Source organism: Triticum aestivum, chromosome 6B, assembly GCF_018294505.1.
Source record: "Triticum aestivum cultivar Chinese Spring chromosome 6B, IWGSC CS RefSeq v2.1, whole genome shotgun sequence".
In the NCBI taxonomy this organism is placed as follows: domain Eukaryota; kingdom Viridiplantae; phylum Streptophyta; class Magnoliopsida; order Poales; family Poaceae; genus Triticum; species Triticum aestivum.
Window position 1 is genome coordinate 681384554 of NC_057810.1, and position 21971 is coordinate 681406524.

At 48.8% G+C, this 21971-nt stretch overlaps 1 protein-coding gene across 1 annotated transcript; it reads right to left on the minus strand.

Moving 5' to 3' along the window:
- Positions 1–784: 784 nt before the first annotated feature.
- Positions 785–17702, minus strand: LOC123139601 (F-box/LRR-repeat protein 14-like). The gene is made up of 2 exons (XM_044559359.1): positions 17462–17702; positions 785–2202 (listed from the first exon to the last, which is right to left on the minus strand). Exons 1-2 carry the CDS (start codon positions 17700–17702, stop codon positions 785–787), a joined length of 1659 nt encoding a protein of 552 aa, XP_044415294.1.
- Positions 17703–21971: the final 4269 nt, after the last annotated feature.

The window sequence follows — 21971 nt, forward strand, 5'->3', positions numbered from 1 at the left end:
CCGTTCCAAATTAGTTGACTCAGATTTGTCTAGATACGGATATATCTAGACATGCTTTAGTGTTAGATACATCCGTATCTAGATAAATCCAAGTCAACTAATTTGGAACGGAGGGAGTAGTTCTCAATGTGTTCGCTTGATGGCGCCTTTTTTACACTCCACAAGTGATAGGCTGCGATGCAATACCATAAATGTTTTCTCTGCCGTTTTGCACAAAAATATCACCATGTACATGTATGTTCAGTGTAAGAAAGCATTTCTTCCTTGTTGGTAACCTCTTTGCGTTGTTTCATATCATGCACATGTGTTGTGTCGATAAGTTATGAAAAAATCCTATCTAGCACAGAAACTGCTGTAAAGAAACGGTTAGCAGATCGAATCTCCAGGTTTAGTGCGCTCAATGACGCCCAAACCTTAAATGTTGCACAAGCAGGCAAAAGAACCTGATCGATATTCTTTTGAAATCCAAACACTCAAGCTATAAGAATAATAGGGTGCAATATTTGGAGATCTCAATCAAAGGAAGTAGACCTTACAGATATGAGCAATGCAAAGAGATTACAAATCGAAGCTACTGTCTGTCATAACATACGAGCAAGAATTCTGGCAAATTCCTAAAACAGAGCTCGCATTACCAAAACAAGTCTAGAACATCCAAAGCCAATTAAAACTCATTGCAAGGAAATGGAAGGTGGACCTGTCCTCCGAATTTACTTTCATAGTTTTGCGTTGTCAAGCTTCTGCTGATATATAGCCAACACAAATTAATAGCCAAAGATTGGAATCAGGGCGACCGGCGTCTTTTCCTGTTCATGTCCCTGTCCATGTTCATTCCTTTTAGACTGCCGTGGCTTTCAGTCTCTGCAGAGTAGCGAACTGATTTGGCAGCCCCTTGCACACCCTCCTGGGAGATCTGACAGCAGCCTATAATGGTCAGTGACTCCAACTTCTGTGAACGTGCCAGCTCAGCCATTCCATTATCTGTCACTTTCTTGCATTTGCGGAGGGTGAGATTGCTCAAGCAAGGAGCCAGTATAATGAAACTCATACCAACATCGGTTATAGACCTGCAATCCACAAGCTCAAGCTTCTCCAGGAACTGTGAGGATGAGAGGCACTTCAACCCCTCATCATACAAAATGCTGGCACCATTTAGCAAAAGAGAGTGAATTGGACAAGATTGGACGAGCGCCACAATACCCTCCTGTGTGAAACCTATTTCCGTTGGATACATGGGTTCGCAAAATGTGAATGTGAGCTCTACAACCTGAAGCATAGGGCAGCTGAGAGCTAGAGCCTTAAGGCTAACATCAGTCAATGCCGTCCTAAACTCATAATCTTCACATCTCAGAGGCATAAGCTTAAGTGAGATCGTTTTGAGGTTGTTGCACCTCTGGAATAGCGCAATCATCTCGTTCTCTTTTAGACCAATCACGTACTCGAGGTAAAGCGTCTCCAATGCTTTGCACTTCCCTAGGAGAAAACGGAGTCCAGTTTCTGGCTCGGTTATAATATGAGCCAACCTAAGACCCTTCAAGCCATCACAGCAGATGTCATAACTATATGGGTAGGCAGACACGTAGGAGGGGTCAGAGGCCCCTGGCATCCAGTAATTTCCATTAATCTCAAACTCAAACTTTTGGAGACTCGCCCACCCTAGGCCAAACTTTAAGAGGTCATACTGGCTGATTCCATCACAATCCTTTACAACAAGTTCCCCCAGTGATCCATACCTCCCAAGGTACTCCAGCCACTCCCTGGTGTCTACTGCCGTACAGTCAACAAGGTGGAGAACCGAAAGATACCTGCAACCAACCGCCACCCGGAAAATCCCAGTAGAAGTGACTGTTGATGCATGGTCCAGCCTGAGCGACCTCAATTTTTTGCAATCAGCTAGATAACCAAGACCAGAGTCACCAATGTATGAGCAGAAGCTTAAAGCAAGTTCGGACAGCAAGGGGCAGTGAGAAGATAGAACACGGAGGCCTTGGTTGTTCAACTGGTCCCCGTTGCTGGGCTTCCATCCAGAATAGTTGATCTCTACTTTCGCCAAATTGAGGAACCGGGAGAACAGCGACACCAAGGCTTCTGTAGAAGGGTTGAGTCCACAGCCAACGCGGATAGCATCCCTGTGCTCCGCCTCGACGGTGCAGAGCTGCTTCGACACGAGGGAAAGAGAATTCAGATCACTTGTCTTGGTAACTGTCGGTGTCAAAACCGGCGAATCTCGGGTAGGGGGTCCCAAACTGTGCGTCTAGGCGGATGGTAACAGGAGACAACGGACACGATGTTTTTACCCAGGTTCGGGCCCTCTTGATGGAGGTAAAACCCTACGTCCTGCTTGATTAATATTGATGATGTGGGTTACAAGAGTAGATCTACCACGAGATCAAGGAGGCTAAACCCTAGAAGCTAGCCTATGGTATGATTGTTGTTGGTCCTATGGACTACAGCCATCCAGTTTATATAGACACCGGAGAGGGCTAGGGTTACACAGAGTCGGTTACAAAGGTAGGAGATCTACATATCCGTATCGCCAAGCTTGCCTTCCACGCCAAGGAAAGTCCCATCCGGACACGGGGCGAAGTCTTCAATCTTGCATCTTCATAGTCTTGGAGTCCGGCCGATGATGATAGTTCGGCTATCCGGACACCCCCTAGTCCGGGACTCCCTCAGTAGCCCCCGAACCAGGCTTCAATAACGACGAATCCGGCGCGTATGTTGTCTTCGGCGTTTGCAAGGCGGGTTCTTCTCCATGCTCCATGTGTTTGCCGGATAGTGTCCGGTTGCTTCATAAATGCTGCGCTCCTTGGCTTCCGCGTCCAATAATGGCCTTCTTCCACGCGTCGTACGAATGCGAAAAGCCAGGGTATTTTTATGTTTTACCCCCTAGCTGCGCAAATAAGCTGCCTATAAGAGAGGCGAGGATCCAGATCCAAATCACACCATCCTCCTTCCGCAAGTACTCATCGAGGCGCATCTGACACCAAACCCATTCCAACATGGACAGTCGACGCGGCTCCTCTTCTCGCGCTCCCAGCCCTAAGCCAGGAGATTGGAGGAGATGCTCAGTCCCGCACAGCGAGTTAGTGACGCTCCAAGCAGAGGGATATCTTCCCCCGGCCTTCATGGTTCCGGTTCGAGCCGGACTGGCCACCTACAAGGGTGGGAAGCAGGCGGAGAGCGCCCCCAATCCCTCCAAAGGAGAGCGGGTGTGCTTCGTCCCCTACTTAATAAGGGGACTCGGATTTCCTATACATCCGTTTCTCCGGGGGCTCCTGGAGTTCTACGGACTCCAGCTTCATCATCTTACACCTGCCTCCATTTTGCACATCGCGGGCTTCGTAGCTCTGTGTGAGCTGTTCTTGGGCATTGAGCCCCATTTTGCGCTGTGGAAGAGGCTGTTTTGCCTCGTACCCCGCTCTCACGAGGGGTCGATATATCAAGTGGGCGGAGCCGAAATATGGCGCATCGCCGGGACCGGATACCTGTCCGGGACCCCGAAGAAGGCGTCCGAAGACTGGCCTTCGGAGTGGTTTTATATGGAGGACGCTCCGCTGCCGGATCCAGTCCGAATCGGCCTTCCGGAGTTCAGCAACGCTCCACTGAAGAAACGCCTGAGTTGGCGCCCACGGAGCCCTCAACGAGAAGATGATAGGAGCGTCCATTACTTGATGGGCCGGATACGGCTGCTAGCCCATTCCGGATTAACCATGATCGGAGTCATGGCCACATGCATTATGCGCGGGGTGCAGCCGCTCCAATATAGGGGCTACCCCATGTGGGACTTCAATGGAGACGATGACGCCACCCGTCACGGCCGCAAGGGACCTGGCTCGGCCGACGACCTGGTGAAGATCCTGTCCGACTTGTACAAGGGGGAGAAGGAGGACTTCCTCCGCACGAATCCTCTGAACGGGTTTTCCATGAACAACCCTCGGAGCTGGGTAAGCGGTCGCATGCATATCTGATCCGTGCCTTTAAAGGCAATTGTCTTATTGTATGATTTTGACACAGGAACTGCGTCGGGATGTGGAGGGCATAAAAAGCCCAGCTCCACAACCCGAGGATCCAGAAAGGTCCCTTGATCCGGCCTCCGAAGAGGATCCGGACTTAGCGGTGGAACTGATCGACGGGGTGTTCCACCAGCTCAGCATAGACAATGCTTTAGTCGCCATTATGGCTGACTACCCCGGTTTGTTTCCGGCCTCCCAGGTGACTACGACCGAGGTCTTGACACCATCATTTAATCCGTGCTCAATTCTGACCATCCCATACTGATGGTGCATCGCAGGAGGTGCCTTTAAGGCGGGAAGCCGAACCCGCGGTGGCCGGCCAACAAGGGTCAGTCCGGCCCAGCAGGCGGAAGAGGAGTGCGACGCGAACTGAAACGTCGCCGCAACGGTACGGAGCACCGCTATTTTTAAGCGAAGGATTCCCAGGAGGTATATTAATGCTCATAACTTTTCCAGAAAGAGCGCTCGCCGGACAGTGTCCGGAGAGGTTGCCAATCAAGCCTCCGCCAGCCATGCTCCAACGCATGGCCCGGGAGGGGAGGCGAATAGAAGGCATGAGTCGGACGCTCCTCCGACGGAGGATGCCGACAGGCTGTCCGCCACCCGGTCTGAGGTGGAGAGCGCCATGAATCACAGGCGTCGCCGGACAGTTCTTCGTGACGCGTGTTTCTCCCCGGAGGCGTTAAATGCCTTTGATGCGGGAAACGCGCACCTCCGTGCCGCTCAAGATGGGTTAACCAGAGCCACGGAGCAGTATGTGAAAGACATACGTGTAAGTAATTTTAATAGTTATATATGCCAGTAGCCCCCGAGACTTAAAATAGTTAAAATAACTGATTTAAGGATCAATTTTTATGCAGGATCTTACGGAGAAGAATACCCATCTGTCCCAGGAGCTCCAAGAGTGCAAGGCCCAACTTGAGGCCGCACTGGCCGCCACAGGGGGAGCCACAGAGACCCCCGCTGGTAAGACGTACTTTGAAAAGATAATTAATTAACAAAGTGCGGCGTGAATCTGACAATAATATTGCAGAGGGCGCCGGACTAGATCCGGACAAGCAACAGCTACTGCGTCAGCTAAAGGCCGGCGAGAGGGTGCTTATGAAGGTGCAGCAGGAGAGAAACAAGCTCCAAGATGCCCACACCCAACTAGGAGAAGAGCTGAAAGGTGTTCGGGCCCAGCTGTCTGGCTCCGTGAAGGAGAATCAGCGGCTTCGTCGCGGCATTTATAGTAAGTGCTTGAGCAAATTCCTTTGAAAAGAAGAATTCGGCGAGGAAGTCGATTGACAGAAATATGTCTTTAGGTGTGCTCACAGGTCGCCCTGCGGAGGAAATGCCTGGGTCAACGGGTGACCAACTTCCCGAGCTGGTGCAATTGTTCGAACGTGTTCGGCAGGCGATGAGTGGCGTCGTTCAGGCTTTATGGCCATCCGTCTCCCTACCCGAGGGCCTTGGTGAGCTTGCTGAGAAGCTTCAGGGAGCACGGCGACGCCTCCGTTTGTGGAAGATATCGGCCTGCCGTCAGGGCGCCAGGGAGGCCTGGGCCATGGTGAAGACGCGATACCCGAAGGCTGACCCAAACCACATGGCCGAGGTCGGACCTGCGGGGCCTGATGGGAAGGAGATCCCTGTGAGCTTGATGTACGGCCAAGTAGAACTGGCCGCGAAATATTCCCAACAGGACTGTAAATTAGACAGCCTGTTAGATGGGATTGAGGAGGAGTACAATCAGTCGGTTTGACGATGTAATTTGAAATGACATGTAAGATGCCTTCTAGCCGGATTGTAGATCGTTTGTCTTTGCGGACCGTTTCGCTTCAACCTCGGGACCCAACAGTCCGGAGTGTGTCCGAATACCCTTACGGTTATAAAAGAACCGGGGCATGCATGGAGACAAGGCGTCGGGGTCATAATTGCTTTATCAGACAAGTGCCCAACTAGTTATGTTATATTACATGGTTAGTAAGAAACATCTTCCAGGGAGAATAGTTCCGTTAAGGGTTCCTTTCCCTGGGAGGCATGCCCTAAGGTGCAATGCCGGACTGCGAAAATAGCAGAAAAAGCATCTGGGGGCAGATAAATAAGTAAGTAATAAATCATCTTTCAAGTCACCGACCGAATATTCTCTTAAGAACGCTAGCTTTCGGCTTCACCCAGTCTGAGGTACACATCCGGCTGACCCGGCAGTAACAATCGCAGAGGTGCTCCCTTTACCTCCTAGCCGAACAATCGGGAACGTAGGGGTAAGCACAGGAGCCAGGCAACCCAGCTTGGCCAAAACTTAAGTCATATCGATGCATATAATGGTGAATAAAAGGTACATGCGGAAGTATGACACATGTATTGGGCGTGAAGCCCATATGAATAAGCTTCTGGTAAAGAAGCCCCCAGGTATAATGAGTGCTAGGAGCACATCAAGTGTGTGCGAACAAAGCGCAAATCAGCCTATAAAAGGTATTGAAAAAAAAGTGGGAAGAAGGAGGGGGACAAGAGACAGTAAAAAATATAAAAAGGTGGACGGGGGAGTGAGACGAACTCTGAGTCCGGTGTTTAGGCGTAGAATCTTCGGAGACGGGCTGCGTTCCATGGGTTCGGCTCGAGTCGGTTGTCAGATGCTTTACGTAGACGGTATGCTCCGCCGGTCAGGACTTGGTCGATGATGAAGGGACCTTCCCACTTGGGCTTAAGTTTGTCCTTTTTCTTGTCCGGCAGGCGTAGAACGAGTTCGCCGACATTGTAAGTTTTGGCCCGTACTTCTCTGCTTTGATATCTTCGAGCCTGCTGCTGATAAAATGCGGAACGAGCCTTTGCCACGTCCCGCTCCTCCTCTAAGGCGTCCAAACTGTCCTGCCGATCCAACTCGGCTTCTCTTTCTTCGTACATGCGCACACGAGGTGAGTCATGAATTATATCGCAGGGCAGAACTGCCTCTGCGCCGTATACCATGAAAAATGGTGTGAATCCAGTAGTTCGGTTTGGCGTGGTCCGCAGTCCCCAGAGTACGGAGTCGAGCTCCTCTACCCAGTGCGTGTTAGATTCCTTGAGGGACCGCACTAGTCTGGGTTTGATGCCGCTCATGATTAGACCATTTGCTCGCTCGACTTGACCGTTAGTTTGGGGGTGATAGACTGAAGCGTAATCGAGCTTGATGCCCATGTTTTTGCACCAGAGTTTAACCTCGTCGGCCGTGAAGTTCGTGCCGTTATCAGTGATGATGCTGTGGGGGACGCCAAAACGGTGTACTACCCCGGATATGAAGTCTATCACCGGTCCGGATTCTGCCGTTTTAACCGGCTTGGCCTCAATCCATTTGGTGAATTTGTCCACCATGACCAATAAGTATTTGTGCTTGTGGGTTCCCCCTTTAAGGGGTCCAACCATGTCAAGCCCCCAGACCGCGAACGGCCAGGTAATGGGTATAGTTTTGAGGGCGGTGGGTGGCATGTGGCTCTGATTAGCAAAGAGCTGGCAACCGACGCATCGTTGGACTAAGTCCTGAGCATCTGCCCGGGCTGTCGGCCAATAAAATCCTGTACGGAAGGCCTTGCCTACAAGGGCCCGGGCTGCAGCGTGGTGCCCGCCGAGTCCGGCGTGAATTTCAGCCAGGAGATTCCGCCCCTCCTCTTCGGAGATACACCTTTGAAGGACTCCGGTTGTGCTTTTCTTATAAAGTTCTCCCTCATGGACCTTGTAGGCTTTAGATCGCCGAACTATGCAGCGGGCCTCATTTTGGTCTTCGGGAAGTTCCTGCCGAATTAAGTAGGCTAGGAATGGTTCTGTCCACGGGGCAATTACTGCCATTATTTCGTGAGCTGAAGGTGTTATTTCAATGGCTGAGCCGCCGATTGTGTCAGAATGGTCTGAGTTAGGTGATGCAGCTGGCTCCGGATTGTTATTTCCGGACTCCTCTTCCCATAACACGGATGGCTTAAAGAGCCGTTCCAGGAAGATGTTTGGAGGGACGGCGTCTCGTTTCGCGCCGATGCGCGCTAACACGTCTGCTGCCTGGTTATTATCCCGGGCTACATGGTGGAATTCGAGTCCTTCGAACCGAGCTGACATTTTTAGGACGGCGTTGCGGTAAGCTGCCATTTTTGGATCTTTGGCGTCAAAGTCTCCATTTACTTGGGATATTGCGAGGTTTGAATCCCCGCGCACCTCTAGGCATTGAATGCCCATGGAGATTGCCATCCGGAGGCCATGCAGAAGGGCCTCGTATTCGGCTGCATTGTTGGAGTCCATGTACATTATTTGAAGTACGTATTGGATTGTGTCTCCAGTTGGGGACGTCAGGACGACGCCAGCCCCCAAGCCAGCCAACATTTTGGATCCGTCGAAATGCATGATCCAATTGGAGTATGCGCCGTACTCTTTAGGGAGTTCGGCTTCGGTCCATTCGGCGACGAAGTCAGCCAGAACCTGCGACTTTATAGCTCGCCGTGGTTTATAGGTTATGTCAAATGGTAAGAGCTCAATAGCCCATTTTGCAATCCTGCCCGTTGCGTCGCGATTGTTTATAATATCGTTGAGAGGTACTTCGGAGGCCACCGTTATGGAACACTCTTGAAAGTAGTGTCGCAGCTTCCGGGATGCCATGAACACCGCATACGCTATCTTTTGATAATGTGGGTACCGGGACTTGCATGGAGTTAGAACAGTGGATACGTAGTACACTGGTTTTTGAAGAGGGAATCTGTGCCCTTCTGTCTCTCGCTCGACGACGAGTACCGCGCTGACAACTTGATGTGTTGCTGCGATATATAATAACATAGGTTCGCCCAGGTTGGGTGCGGCCAGGACCGGATTTGTTGCCAGTATGGCCTTTATTTCTTCGAGTCCGGCTGTGGCAGCATCCGTCCATTCGAAATGTTCGGTGCGCCGGAGGAGGCGGTAGAGGGGCAGAGCCTTTTCTCCCAAACGGGAGATGAAGCGACTTAAGGCCGCTACGCATCCGGTTAGTTTTTGTATTTGCTTGAGGTCCTTTGGAATATCCAATTGTGACAGAGCTCGGATTTTGGCCGGGTTTGCTTCAATTCCTCTACCGGATACGATGAAGCCCAAGAGCTTTCCGGCTGGTACGCCGAAGACGCATTTTTCCGGATTGAGCTTAATGTCATATGCTCGGAGGTTGTCGAATGTCACCCTCAAGTCTTCTACTAGAGTTTCGACGTGTTTGGTCTTGACGACCACATCGTCTACGTATGCCTCTACTGTTTTGCCTATCTGGGTAGCCAGACATGTTTGAATCATGCGCTGATATGTTGCGCCGGCGTTTTTGAGTCCGAAGGGCATTGTGTTGAAGCAGAATGGCCCATATGGAGTAATGAATGCCGTTGCGGCCTGGTCTTTCTCCGCCATCTTGATTTGATGGTATCCGGAGTATGCGTCGAGGAAGCACAATGAATCGTGCCCTGCGGTAGCATCGATGATTTGGTCGATGCGAGGGAGGGGGAAAGGGTCCTTTGGACAGGCCTTGTTAAGGTCTTTAAAATCGACGCAGAGGCGCCAGGATTTGTCCTTTTTTGGTACCATTACTAGATTGGCTAGCCAGTCCGGATGTTTTATATCTCTGATGAATCCGGCTTCTAAGAGTTTGGCTAGCTCCTCTCCCATTGCCTGTCTTTTGGGTTCGGAAAATCGCCGAAGAGCTTGTTTGACCGGCTTGAATCCTTTTAGGATGTTTAGGCTGTGCTCTGCCAGCCTGCGTGGGATTCCTGGCATGTCTGAAGGGTGCCAGGCAAAAATGTCCCAATTTTCCCGAAGGAATTCTCGTAGTGCGGCTTCGACATCAGGACTTAATTGTGCCCCAATGGAGGCCGTCTTTGTGGGGTCCGTTGGATGGACCTGAAATTTGACTATTTCGTCTGCTGGTTTAAAAGAGGTGGACTTGGACCTCTTATCGAGTATCACATCGTCCCTATCCACCGTGGAGCGCAGCGTAGTTAGTTCCTCTGCCGCTAGGGCTTCGGACAATGCCTCTAGGGCCAGTGCGGCTGTCTTATTTTCAGCGCGGAGTGCTGTATCTGGATCACTGGCAAGAGTGATTATCCCATTGGGTCCGGGCATTTTGAGCTTCATGTACCCGTAGTGGGGTATAGCTTGGAAGATTGTGAATGCCTCTCGCCCTAACAAAGCGTGATATCCGCTGCCGAATGGGGCCACTTGGAACGTGACCTCCTCGGACCTGTAATTGTCCGGTGAGCCGAACACTACATCTAGTGTGATTTTTCCTGTGCAGCGTACTTCTCGACTAGGGATTATCCCTCTGAAGGTTGTGCTGCTTCGCTCGATGCGGCTCCAGTCAATATCCATTTTTTGAAGGGTTTCCTCGTAGATGAGGTTTAATCCGCTGCCGCCATCCATGAGTACCTTGGTAAGGCGAAAGCCGTCCACTATCGGACTGAGGACCAATGCGGCTGGTGCTCTAGCTGTTCGGAATTTAGGTTCGTCGCTGGCGTTGAAGGTGATAGCCGTGTCACTCCATGGATTTGCTGTTGCTACTTGGTAGACTTCGGCGAGGCCGCGGATTGTTCGTTTTCGCATGTTATTTGATGCGAAAGTCTCGAAGACTGTTAATACCGTACCGGTACTGCTGGGCTGTTTGCCCGGGGCTAAAAAGCCTTCGCCACTTTTGGCCACCTGCCGTAGTATCCAACATGCTCGAAGGCTGTGTGTTGGAGTGGCGCCCTCCGTACTGTGGATTTTGCAGGGTCCGTTGAGCCAGCCCTCCAGTACGGTTCCATGCCCTTTAGGGGTTTTTGCTTTTTGGTTTTTAACCCAGGTGCTTGAGTATGGCGCACCCTTTTACTTCGGACTAGGGTTGTAGTCAAGGCCGGACTGTCCCAAAACCTAGTTTCGGTGTTCCTGGCACTCTCCACCGCACAGTATTTTTGTACGATGGTCGCTAGGTCGACGAAGCGTGTAACTTCGCGACGACTTATGGCGTTCATGATTCCCTTGTCCATGCAATTGTTGCAGAAAATTGAAATCGCGCTTTCTTCGCAGCAGTCCTTTATCCTGTTCATAACCAGGAGGAATCTGGCCCAGTAATGATGTACTGTTTCATCGGGCTCTTGCCGTATTCGAGATAGATAGCTTATGTTTGGGTGGGCGGGTGGAATCAAGTTCGGAACCCCGCCCGATCTAAGGCTCAAAGGCCAAGAAGTTTCCGGATTTGGAAGCTTGACTTGCTGGATGCTTTCCAACGAATCTAGTCCGATGCCTGACTCTAAGTTCAGTATTTGATTAGCGTCCGTCCCTCCACGGGAATCCGGCTTGGAGGGATCGGGAATCCGGACGTAGTTGGTTTTCAACGTAGAAGAAGGGTTGTCGCATTATTCCTCTACCACGACAACGTGGTGGGTAGCCTGAGGAGAGTTAATCTCTCTCAGATCGGTTTTAAGCCCAATCTGATCGTAGTCTGTAGCGACTCCCAAGGCGGTGATGCGATCCAAGAGCTCGTTTACAGAGGAGAGCTCGATGGGATCTAACTGCTCGGCGAATTCCGGGCTGACGTGAAGATCGCTTTTGATGACCTGAGAGGTCATCGTTGGAGCGGTGGCCGAACAGGCGGTCATAAGAAAACCACCTAGCCGGACAGTTTGGCCGGCGGCCAAAGCTCCCTTGACGACGGTGCCGTCTTTAAAGACGGGAAAAGGCATCCTTCCTGATCGCGACGGTACAGAGGAACTCTCAATGAAAGCACCAATGTCGGTGTCAAAACCGGCGGATCTCGGGTAGGGGGTCCCGAACTGTGCGTCTAGGCGGATGGTAACAGGAGACAAGGGACATGATGTTTTTACCCAGGTTCGGGCCCTCTTGATGGAGGTAAAACCCTACGTCCTGCTTGATTAATATTGATGATGTGGGTTACAAGAGTAGATCTACCACGAGATCAAGGAGGCTAAACCCTAGAAGCTAGCCTATGGTATGATTGTTGTTGGTCCTATGGACTACAGCCATCCGGTTTATATAGACACCGGAGAGGGCTAGGGTTACACAGAGTCGGTTACAAACGTAGAAGATCTACATATCCGTATCGCCAAACTTGCCTTCCACGCCAAGGAAAGTCCCATCCGGACATGGGACGAAGTCTTCAATCTTGCATCTTCATAGTCTTGGAGTCCGGCCAATGATGATAGTTCGGCTATCCGGACAGCCCCTAGTCCGGGACTCCCTCAGTAACCCTCTTGACGATCTCTGCAAGCAGTGGCTCTGGGAGATCCTCCATTGAGTATCTCAGCTGCACAACTTGGGCGATCTCAAGGTTCGGCGGGCGCTGAAATAAAGATTCATTGTCAGCAAGATAACCAAATGACAACTGTAAGAGCTAATGTAAAAGGAACATCAGTGAAAAATTGAACTTTTTAATACAAATTTGAAAGATCCATGCGCTTATCTTCGCAACGAGTGTTAATGAGTTGCAGCCTGATGTTTGCATCCATATCACGGAACAAGAAAATGTTATACTCCCTCCATTTTTATATACAAGGCCACTATGGAATATACTTTTTGCATCTATACAAGTCCACCAACAGTAATCAAGGCAAAATTAATGATATTTTCTCGTACTAGCAACCTGTTTAATAGTTGCATGCATGTAGTCATAATGACAATCAGCTACTTCCTCCACTCAGAGTTCTTGCATGCATGTGTGGTATTAATGATCCCAGTAAACGAAAAGAAAAGCTGACTTATAAAGAAGGCATTAAATTTTACATTGGTACCTGCAATTTGAGTCTGTGGCCTTGTATATAAAAATGGAGGGAGTAAGAAAAATCAAATTAACATATATACCGCCCTACATATGGAACTGAAATTGCTAGCCCATAGCTGAGCATCAGTGGGGAGAGAGATCAGAGGATAGTCTACAAATACACCAATTACAACTACTACAAACATCCACCTGCTGAACTGAACACAGATCTGGATGGGCCCAAGCAACCAGATGAAGATAACAATCCAGAATAGGTTTTGCTTAGAAATTAAAGCAGGCCATTTCCTCGCAGAGCTACACAGTTTCCAGGCTCATGTGTAGTGGGCTAAGTGCATCAAGATTCAAGTACATAGTGGAAGAAGTCAAGTGGAAAGAGCCAATGTTGCTCGAGAAGGGAAGGGAATGGACCCAAATCCGTACCTCGGAGGAAGCAGCGAGGGAGGCGCCGTTAGCACGGCCGGCCAGAGGGAAGATCTGAGCAGGGACGACGGTGACCAAGGGCGGTGGATTGGGCGGAGAAACCCCCGCGGCGAGGTCGACGGCGAAACCCTTGCGACGGTGAGTGGAGCGTCGGCTTCCGTAGCTCGAATGAGGAATTGTAGTACTACTTCAGCCGCAGCGAAGGTGGCTTGGGCTTGGGCCCGACTTCATGATGCGGCCCATATTTCATTGGGGGCCGTGTGATCAGAATGTCTGCTAAGCCAATTTGCTTGCCCCCCCCCCACCCACCCACCCACTCACACAAAAAAAGCCAATTCGTTTCCCATTCCATAAGAAAAAAATATTTTCATTTTGCTTTAATTTTTAAAAAATCATTGAAAAATCTCAAACGTTGGGATTTAACCATGGCAATTCGAACATTTTCGATGGCAATTTGAGTTGATGTGATGACAACTAAATTTGTTGGCAAGCACGATAATTTTCTGACAAAAACAAAATTGAGGGTGGATTTGTCATGTTTACCAACTAAAGTTGCAATGGTCAATAAATATAAATTATCACAAAAAGTTTGTTTTTCCATGGTCAAATCTTGATCGTTCATGACTTATCGGCATCCTTTTTGTTGTGTGGGAAGTATATATCTTATATTCTTAAATAGTTGATCCCCATTATCTCAACTCTTGAAAGTGCGTTATATCGACTAGAGGGGGGTGAATAGGCGATTTTTATGAATTCTTCACTAAGGAATTTGCCGGTGAGAAAATTCCTTAGCGAAGAACTACTAGCAGCGGAATAAGTACTCAGAAGTAAGCATAACAGGATACAGACATAGTCATCATGATGAAATGAAGACAAGCACAGAGTACAGGAAGCGTAAACACAGGATAACACAAGATGAAGACAAACAGACTGAAGAAATTGAACTAAGGAAATTGAGAAAGTCTTCAATCAAAGTCTTCAAACACAGATATGAACAATCACTCAACACAGTAATGAGGAAATGAAATAGTTGAGGAAATAGAACCAGTAAGGTTGGTGAAGACAATGATTTGATAGACCAGTTCCAACTGCTGTCTCAGTTGTACATCTGGTTGGAGCGACTGAGTATTTAAACTCGAGGACGCACAGTCCCGGACACCCAATTGCTGAGCACGCAGCTCAGGACACCAAGTCCTCACCGTATTCTCCTTGAACTAAGGTCACACAGACCTCGTCCAAACACTCGTGGTAAGTCTTCAGGCGACTTCCAAACCTTCACAAACTCGGTCACTCGGCGATCCACAATTCCTCTTGGATGCTCTAGACCATGATGCCTAACCGTCTGGAAGAAGCACGGTCTTCAAAGGTAACAAGCGTCGGATCCACGTAGGATCAATCTCTTCAGTGATGCTCAATCACTTTAGGTTTGTAGGTGTTTGGGTTTGGGGTTTTTCCTCACTCGATGATTTTCGCTCAAAGTCCTCGGAGGATGGGTTGCTCTCAAATGACAAGTGTCAGTTTCTCTCGGAGCAGCCAACCAGCTAGTGGTTGTAGGGTGTGACGCCCCCGATTTAATCGTACACTAATCATGCACGCAAATGTGTACGATCAAGATCAGGGACTCACGGGAGGATATCACAACACAACTCTAAAACATAAATAAGTCATACAAGCATCATAATACAAGCCAGGGGCCTCGAGGGCTCGAATACAAGTGCTCGATCATAGACGAGTCAGCGGAAGCAACAATATCTGAGTACAGACATAAGTTAAACAAGTTTGCCTTAAGAAGGCTAGCACAAACTGGGATACAGATCGAAAGAGGCGCAGGCCTCCTGCCTGGGATCCTCCTAACTACTCCTGGTCGTCGTCAGCGGGCTGCACGTAGTAGTAGGCACCTCCGGTGTAGTAGGAGTCATCGTCGACGGTGGCGTCTGGCTCCTGGACTCCAGCATCTGGTTGCGACAACCAGAAAGAAAGAAAAGGGGAAAAAAGTGGGGAGAAAGCAACCGTGAGTACTCATCCAAAGTACTCGCAAGCAAGGAACTACACTACATATGCATGGGTATATGTGTAAGGAGGCCATATCGGTGGACTGAACTGCAAAATGCCAGAATAAGAGGGGGATAGCTAGTCCTATCGAAGACTACGCTTCTGGCAGCCTTCGACTTGCAGCAAGTAGAAGAGAGTAGATTGAAGTCCTCCAAGTAGCATCTCCAAGTAGCATCTCCAAGTAGCATCTCCAGTAGCATCGCATAGCATAATCCTACCCGGCGATCCCCTCCTCATATCCCTGAGGTAGAGCGACCACCGGTTGTATCTGGCACTTGGAAGGGTGTGTTTTATTAAGTATCCGGTTCTAGTTGTCATAAGGTCAAGGTACAACTCCAAGTCGTCCTGTTACCGAAGATCACGGCTATTCGAATAGATTAACTTCCCTGCAGGGGTGCACCACATTGCCCAACACGCTTGATCCCATTTGGCCGGACACACTTTCTTGGGTCATGCCCGGCCGCGGAAGATCAACACGTCGCAGCCCCACCTAGGCACAACAGAGAGGTCAGCACGCCGGTCTAAACCTAAGCGCACAGGGGTCTGGGCCCATCGCCCTTAGCACACCTGCACGTTGCGTACGCGGCCGGTGAGCAGACCTAGCAACCTCCATTACAAAGGAAGTTGCATTAACGCAGTCCAACCCGGCGCGCGCCACTCAGTCGCTGACGTCAAGAAGGCTTCGGCTGATACCACGACGTCGGGATACCCATAACTACTCCCGCGTAGATGGTTAGTGCGTATAGGCTCGTAGCCGACTCAGATCAAATACCAAGATCTCGTTAAGCGTGTTAAGTATCCGCGAACGCCGAACAGGGCCAGGCCCACCTGTCTCCTAGGTGGTCTCAACCTGCCCTGCCGCTCCGCCACAAAGTAACAGTCGGGGGCCATCGGGAACCCAGGCCCACCTCTACCGGGATGGAGCCAGCTGCCCCTTCAGCCCCCATCTCCGAACAGTATCACAGGTAATGTAACTGTGTAAAGTATATCGTATATGCCCGTGATCACCTCCCGAAGTGATCACGGCCCAGTAGTATAGCATGGCAGACGGACAAGAGTGTAGGGCCACTGATGGAACACTAGCATCCTATACTAAGCAGTAGGATAGCAGGTAATGGTAACAACAGTAGTAGCAAGGACAGGCTATGCATCAGGATAGGAATAACGGAAAGCAGTAACATGCTACACTACTCTAATGCAAGCAGTATAGAGAAAAGAGTAGGCGATATCTGGTGATCAAAGGGGGGGCTTGCCTGGTTGCTCAGACAAGGAGGGGTCGTCAACTCCGTAGTCGAACTGGGCAGCAGCAGCGTCGGTCTCGTAGTCTACCGGAGAGAAAAGGGGGGAAGAAACAATGAATACCATGTAAACAGATGCATATCGATGCATGACAAGATAAGTAACGATGCTAGGCGGGCCCTAACGTGGTATGAGGTGATGCCGGTTAAGGGGGGAAACATCCGGGAAAATATCCCCGGTGTTTCGTGTTTTCGGGCAGAGGAGCCGGAGGGGGAAAGTTACGGGTTCGATAGGTTAGGGGTGTGCGGCGGACGAACGGACTGCGTATCCGGATTCGTCTCTTCGTTCTGAGCAACTTTCATGTTGAAAATATTTTAATCCGAGTTACGGATTAAAAGATATGATTTTCTAAATATTTTATTAATTTCTGGAATTTAATTAATTCGAAAATGATTTAATGACATCAGCATGATGTCATGCTGACATCAGCAGTCAACAGAGTTGACTGGTCAACCTGACTTGTGGGTCCCATTCGTCATTGACTGATTAGTCTAATTAGGGTTTAATTAAACTATCTACTTAATTAGATTAATTAAACATGATTAATTAACTTAATTAATTCATTAACTATTTTAATTATTAATTAATTAATTAATTAATTATTTTTATTTCGTTTTTTTTTCTCAGGGGTGTGGGCCCTGTTTGTCATTGGCCCAGAGGCAACTAACAGTGTTTAGTTACTCTAAAAAATATATTAATTAGTGATGTGGGGCCAGGCTATCAGTGAGTCATTTTTTTTACAGAGTTTATTTAACCAAAAAAACATTAATTAGCAAGGTGGGGCCCGGTGTCAGGGAGTCATAGGGGTCATTAGCGCATCGCTAATGAGGCCACGTCAGTGGCTAACGGCGGTGATGGCAGAATGCGCCGGCGGCGGCCGTTCAGTGGACTCCGGCCACTATGTGGCCCGGCGACGGTTCCCACGGCACGTGCTCGATGTCGCGTGTCGATTGTTGACCGCGGCTCGTGCGGGGGCTGCCGGAATCGACGGGGGCGACGGCGTGCAGTGGCGGCGACGTTGGAGAGCACGGAGGGAGGCGGTTGCAGGGGCGGCCCGAGCGGTAGAGCTCCGGCGGGCGCGCGGTCGCGGGACAGAGGTTGGGCGCGGGCGCAGTGAGGGCGCCGAGAAGGGACGCAGTTCGTGGGCGCGCGCGTCGGACGTGGTCGGCGCTACACGGGCGCGACCAGCGCGTGGCCATGGCGGGGTGAGGCGCGGGGTGTCGTGGACGCATCGGGGCAGAGGGGGAAGAGGAGGACGGACGGCGGCTCACCCCCGTTGCAGGGGAACGCCGGCGAGGCTCGGAGGAGCCGCGGTTGAGGAGGAGGTCGAGGACGACGCGGTGATGAGAACGAGGCGGCGGGGCGACATCGGGATGAGGTGGCGGGGAGCGGCGATGACGCGGCATCGAGGCTCGGGGCGCCGCGGGGTCGAGCCCCTGATTCAGCTCGGGTCGAGGGGGCGGGTGCCCATGTGGCAGGCGAGACGGAGCAGGCTACGGGGCGGCGTCGGGAATGGGCACCGGCGTCAGGGCACGAGGCAGCGCGGGATGGGGTCCTCCCCGATCCAGATCCAGGCGAGTGTGGGGGAAGACGAGGGAGAGAGTGGGGTTCGTGGGGGGAGTGGGGATAATGGTTAGGGTTCCCCCCCTCGTGGGGATAAGGCAGGGGTGGGTCGGCCGGCTGGTTGGATGGCCAGCTGGGCCGTTTGGCCCAGTTGGTCAGGGGGGCTCTTCTTTTTTTTTGTAGTTTTGTTTTCTGTTTTTATTGTTTTCCCTTTTTCTTTATTTTCTCTACTGTTTTAGCTCATTTTAAAAATATAGGACTTATATAAAAACATGGTTTCTTCATGACAAATAGTTAGGGAATATTTTCAACACATCAAACATATTAGTTTTGACTTTTGAAAACTTTAATTGTTTTAACTTTAATTCAAATTTAGAATTTGAACCTATTTCGATCTAACGTGGGATTATCAACAATAATCGAGGTGACGTGGCATCGTTAACACGGGATTACTGTAGCCTGATTACCCGGGCGTCACAAATCTCCTCCACTACAAGAAATCTCGTCCCGAGATTTAAGAGGGGGACTAGGGGGAAAGGTCTGGTTACGAAATCCTAACGAATCTTCTCGTCTTTGGTTGCTCTTCTCGAAGAGGTCGATCCATTACATTGATGTCTTCAGTTCTCTGCTTCGGGTCATCATGATGAAGTTGTCGTCCTTCCTTGGGGATCTTCATCGTACTTACGGAAAGGATAAGGGGTAGCTTCAAAAGGACAGACCTCTACAAGGTTGACTATCTGGTCGATAACATCGAGGAAGGTGGCGGAAGTTACTCTCGAATTGAATCTTAAGAAAATATCGAGAGCAAAGTAAGGAGGTACCATGAGAAGTTTCAAACGGATAGGCAAGCGTTCGATGCCTAATCAGAAGGTGAAAGGGGTTCAGGGCAACGAGAATAAGTATTGCGTATGATACCAAAATAGATCACTTGGGACGGTGGTCCGTGAATTACATACGAGTCCACACGCGAGGAATAACTTTGGGAACAGGGGTGTACAAGAGAGTCAGGTTTCGATCCTGTGGAACTGTGGGTTATGGGCCCACCATGTGGTTGAAAGTAGGAAGGGGGCCGACATCTTGCACGGTCACGATAGTAAGGCGTGTCAGAGGGTAGCATATCAGTTATGTCGGCAACAACATCGATACCAAGGGCGAGGGACGAAGAGAACCATTTTCCTACTCGTTGAACGAGGCGGGCCAATAGGCAAGGTTCTCGTCCATCGGTGGCTACCGGAATGTCATCAACAATAGTAACAGGGTCTTACTGACAGAGCGGTACCACAAGGTGTTTACATAAGCAGGAGAATATTACTGCTTAGGTCATAAAGATCACAAGAAAGGTTAAATCAAACAATGGAAATGAAAAATGTGTTTAAACACATATTTCAGGGGGGTTATCCTTCCCAAGGACAAGCAGAGCAAGATATCCATGACAGGATATAACGTAGAAAACCCTTTAGAAAAGGAGGGAAGAAATTTCATGACATTACCCATACAACAGTGTTTGGATAATTGATAAAGAGAATTTTGCATTGTGCTTCAAATGTTGTTATTGAAAATCGGAGTACCACAGACATGCTTCGAGATAGCATTGACATGGTGTTTCAATCAAGGGCCAGACTTTGGATACACAAATGATCCATCAAGAGCAACTTATAAAATTAAGTCTTACAGTTTTCTCCAGGAAGAATGGTTATCCTTGCAAAAGAAATATAATGATAGGTCCTCCAGGCAGGGGGGTGCTAGGCATGACATCATATTACCGGATCATCAAAGGACCAACATCATATCTCGTGGAAAGTTGTCCCAACCATCATATACGACCGAGATTCAGATCCGATTGGTGTCATGATACCTCAGACTCGGGATGTCCGAGAAGAAAAGGCGCGACACGAATCGGCGAAATGACATTGCAAGATTCTCGGGAAATGAACTATGGGAGCGGGTTCCTTAAACAATAGTTCACTATTAAACCAAGGAGGGGATGACGAGGTGGCTGATGGGCTCAACGACAATTCATCGAGAATTCCAAACGGATGGATTTCCACAATTATGTAAACAAGGAGATACCATTTGCCAGATCAAAAGGTATAATGATGTATGCTCGAGGAAAACCTACACAAGTAAACATTGGTTGAAAGATGCACCCATAATATGGGCTTAGGTAGCATGATCAATGTTTAGAATGGTGATTCAATTATCGAAAGACTTAGAATGAAACTATCGCCCATTCACTTCAAAGCAATAGGGTTGCTAGAAGTATAGAATCCAAGCAGCACGGTTCACGTGTTGGTATCCCGGTTAAAATCAACACGGGGACCCAGGAATAAGCGGAGATGGCAAGAAGTATTACTATACCAAGAATTCTTAAGAGGTGGTGAAATTCTCACAACATTCTTGACATAAAAGATGGTAATACTCCAAGGTAAAGGAGAACAAATACTGGATAGCAAGAATCTCAAGGTATATCATAGAACACGAACAAGTTTGTGTTTGAGGGAAGGCAATAAAGTGGTCTATGACAACACAATTCATCGAGGGCAAGGATTGTCTTTCTCATCATGAATTCCATTGATATCCTGGAAGAGCTCAGAATGCTGATGATGAGCACGACACATTTGTCGAGAGAATTCATGAAGATGTAATCAATTGGCGATGAAATCAAGTCAAAGGAATGATGAAGCAAAAGGTTATTGAAACCATGGGTACGACACAAACTCCAAAGCAAGCTTGCTTTCCAAAGCGAAATGATATGATGAGGAAGATCGACGTAAGCTTAGCTCATCGTCAAAAATTGTGCTTTGGGAAGAAGGAACAGGTAACACAGTTAAAATCGGCACGACAAGGATATAGCCAAACAGGCTAGGAATGACGTGATTGAGTTCAAACTCGTAAGTAATGAAGGTTACCAAGAGTTGTTTAATCGCGATGCGGACTCGAGTCAGTTATCGGTGTCTTTGAGTGTTTAATAACTCAGAGCCCGTGAAAAATTGGAATCAATGAGAATGTAGCACTTGATGAAAAACTCATAAGAAGTTATGCAGTTCCGTGATAATCTTGAGATACCAGGGGGGGTAATACTCGATGGCAAATCAAAGTAGAGGTTGGACTGGGGTATTACTCCACAGAAGACAAGTGCTTAAACTTGCACAAAAAATGGTATTTAAAGGAGAACATGGTCGGAACCATGATTGCAAAAGGCCAGATCCCAGATATAAAATGAACTTATACCAAAGGAATAATTAATTTAAGAGAAGCTTTAATGATAAGATCTACATCGTGTCCATGGGCATGAACACAAAGTTCAAGGTCGACTCCCACTTTCATAATGCATAACCTTCCACACTTCTCGTTCTCAAAGAAGTTGTATGGTAGAAAATTATCTGCTAAACACTAGAAAGGTTGACTTGTCAAAACCTTCCGGTTCATATGGTTTTTAATGAAGGTATAGGTTCAACCCATAGGGGCTTCTTAGAAACATATACCACAAGTTTTAAGAGTAAATAACACAAGCTCGAAAGTAGAGCAAGGTTGAGAAAGTAGATGATACAATTTACCAAAGGCATTATGTATCCAAGGGAAGGCTCACAAGGTTATTGAATATAAAGGAAAATGTCGGATAAAATCCATTAAAGGATCTGTCGGTCCATAACAGAGCTGATGTGAGCATCGGCACACAATCAGAGGAAGTAACAATGCAAGAAATTGGATTATAGAAACAACTGAATAACTTAGAGCTCAATTGCTAAGGAATTATGATTTACAAAGCGAAGGATCAGAAGCAGACGCTCTGATCAAGGATGGGTAAATTCAATAGACTTAGGGGCACAATCGACGACAATTTAATTGGCGAGAACCAGTTCATGATTAAAACAACGTCTGAGCCGGAAGGATGAATTCTAGGA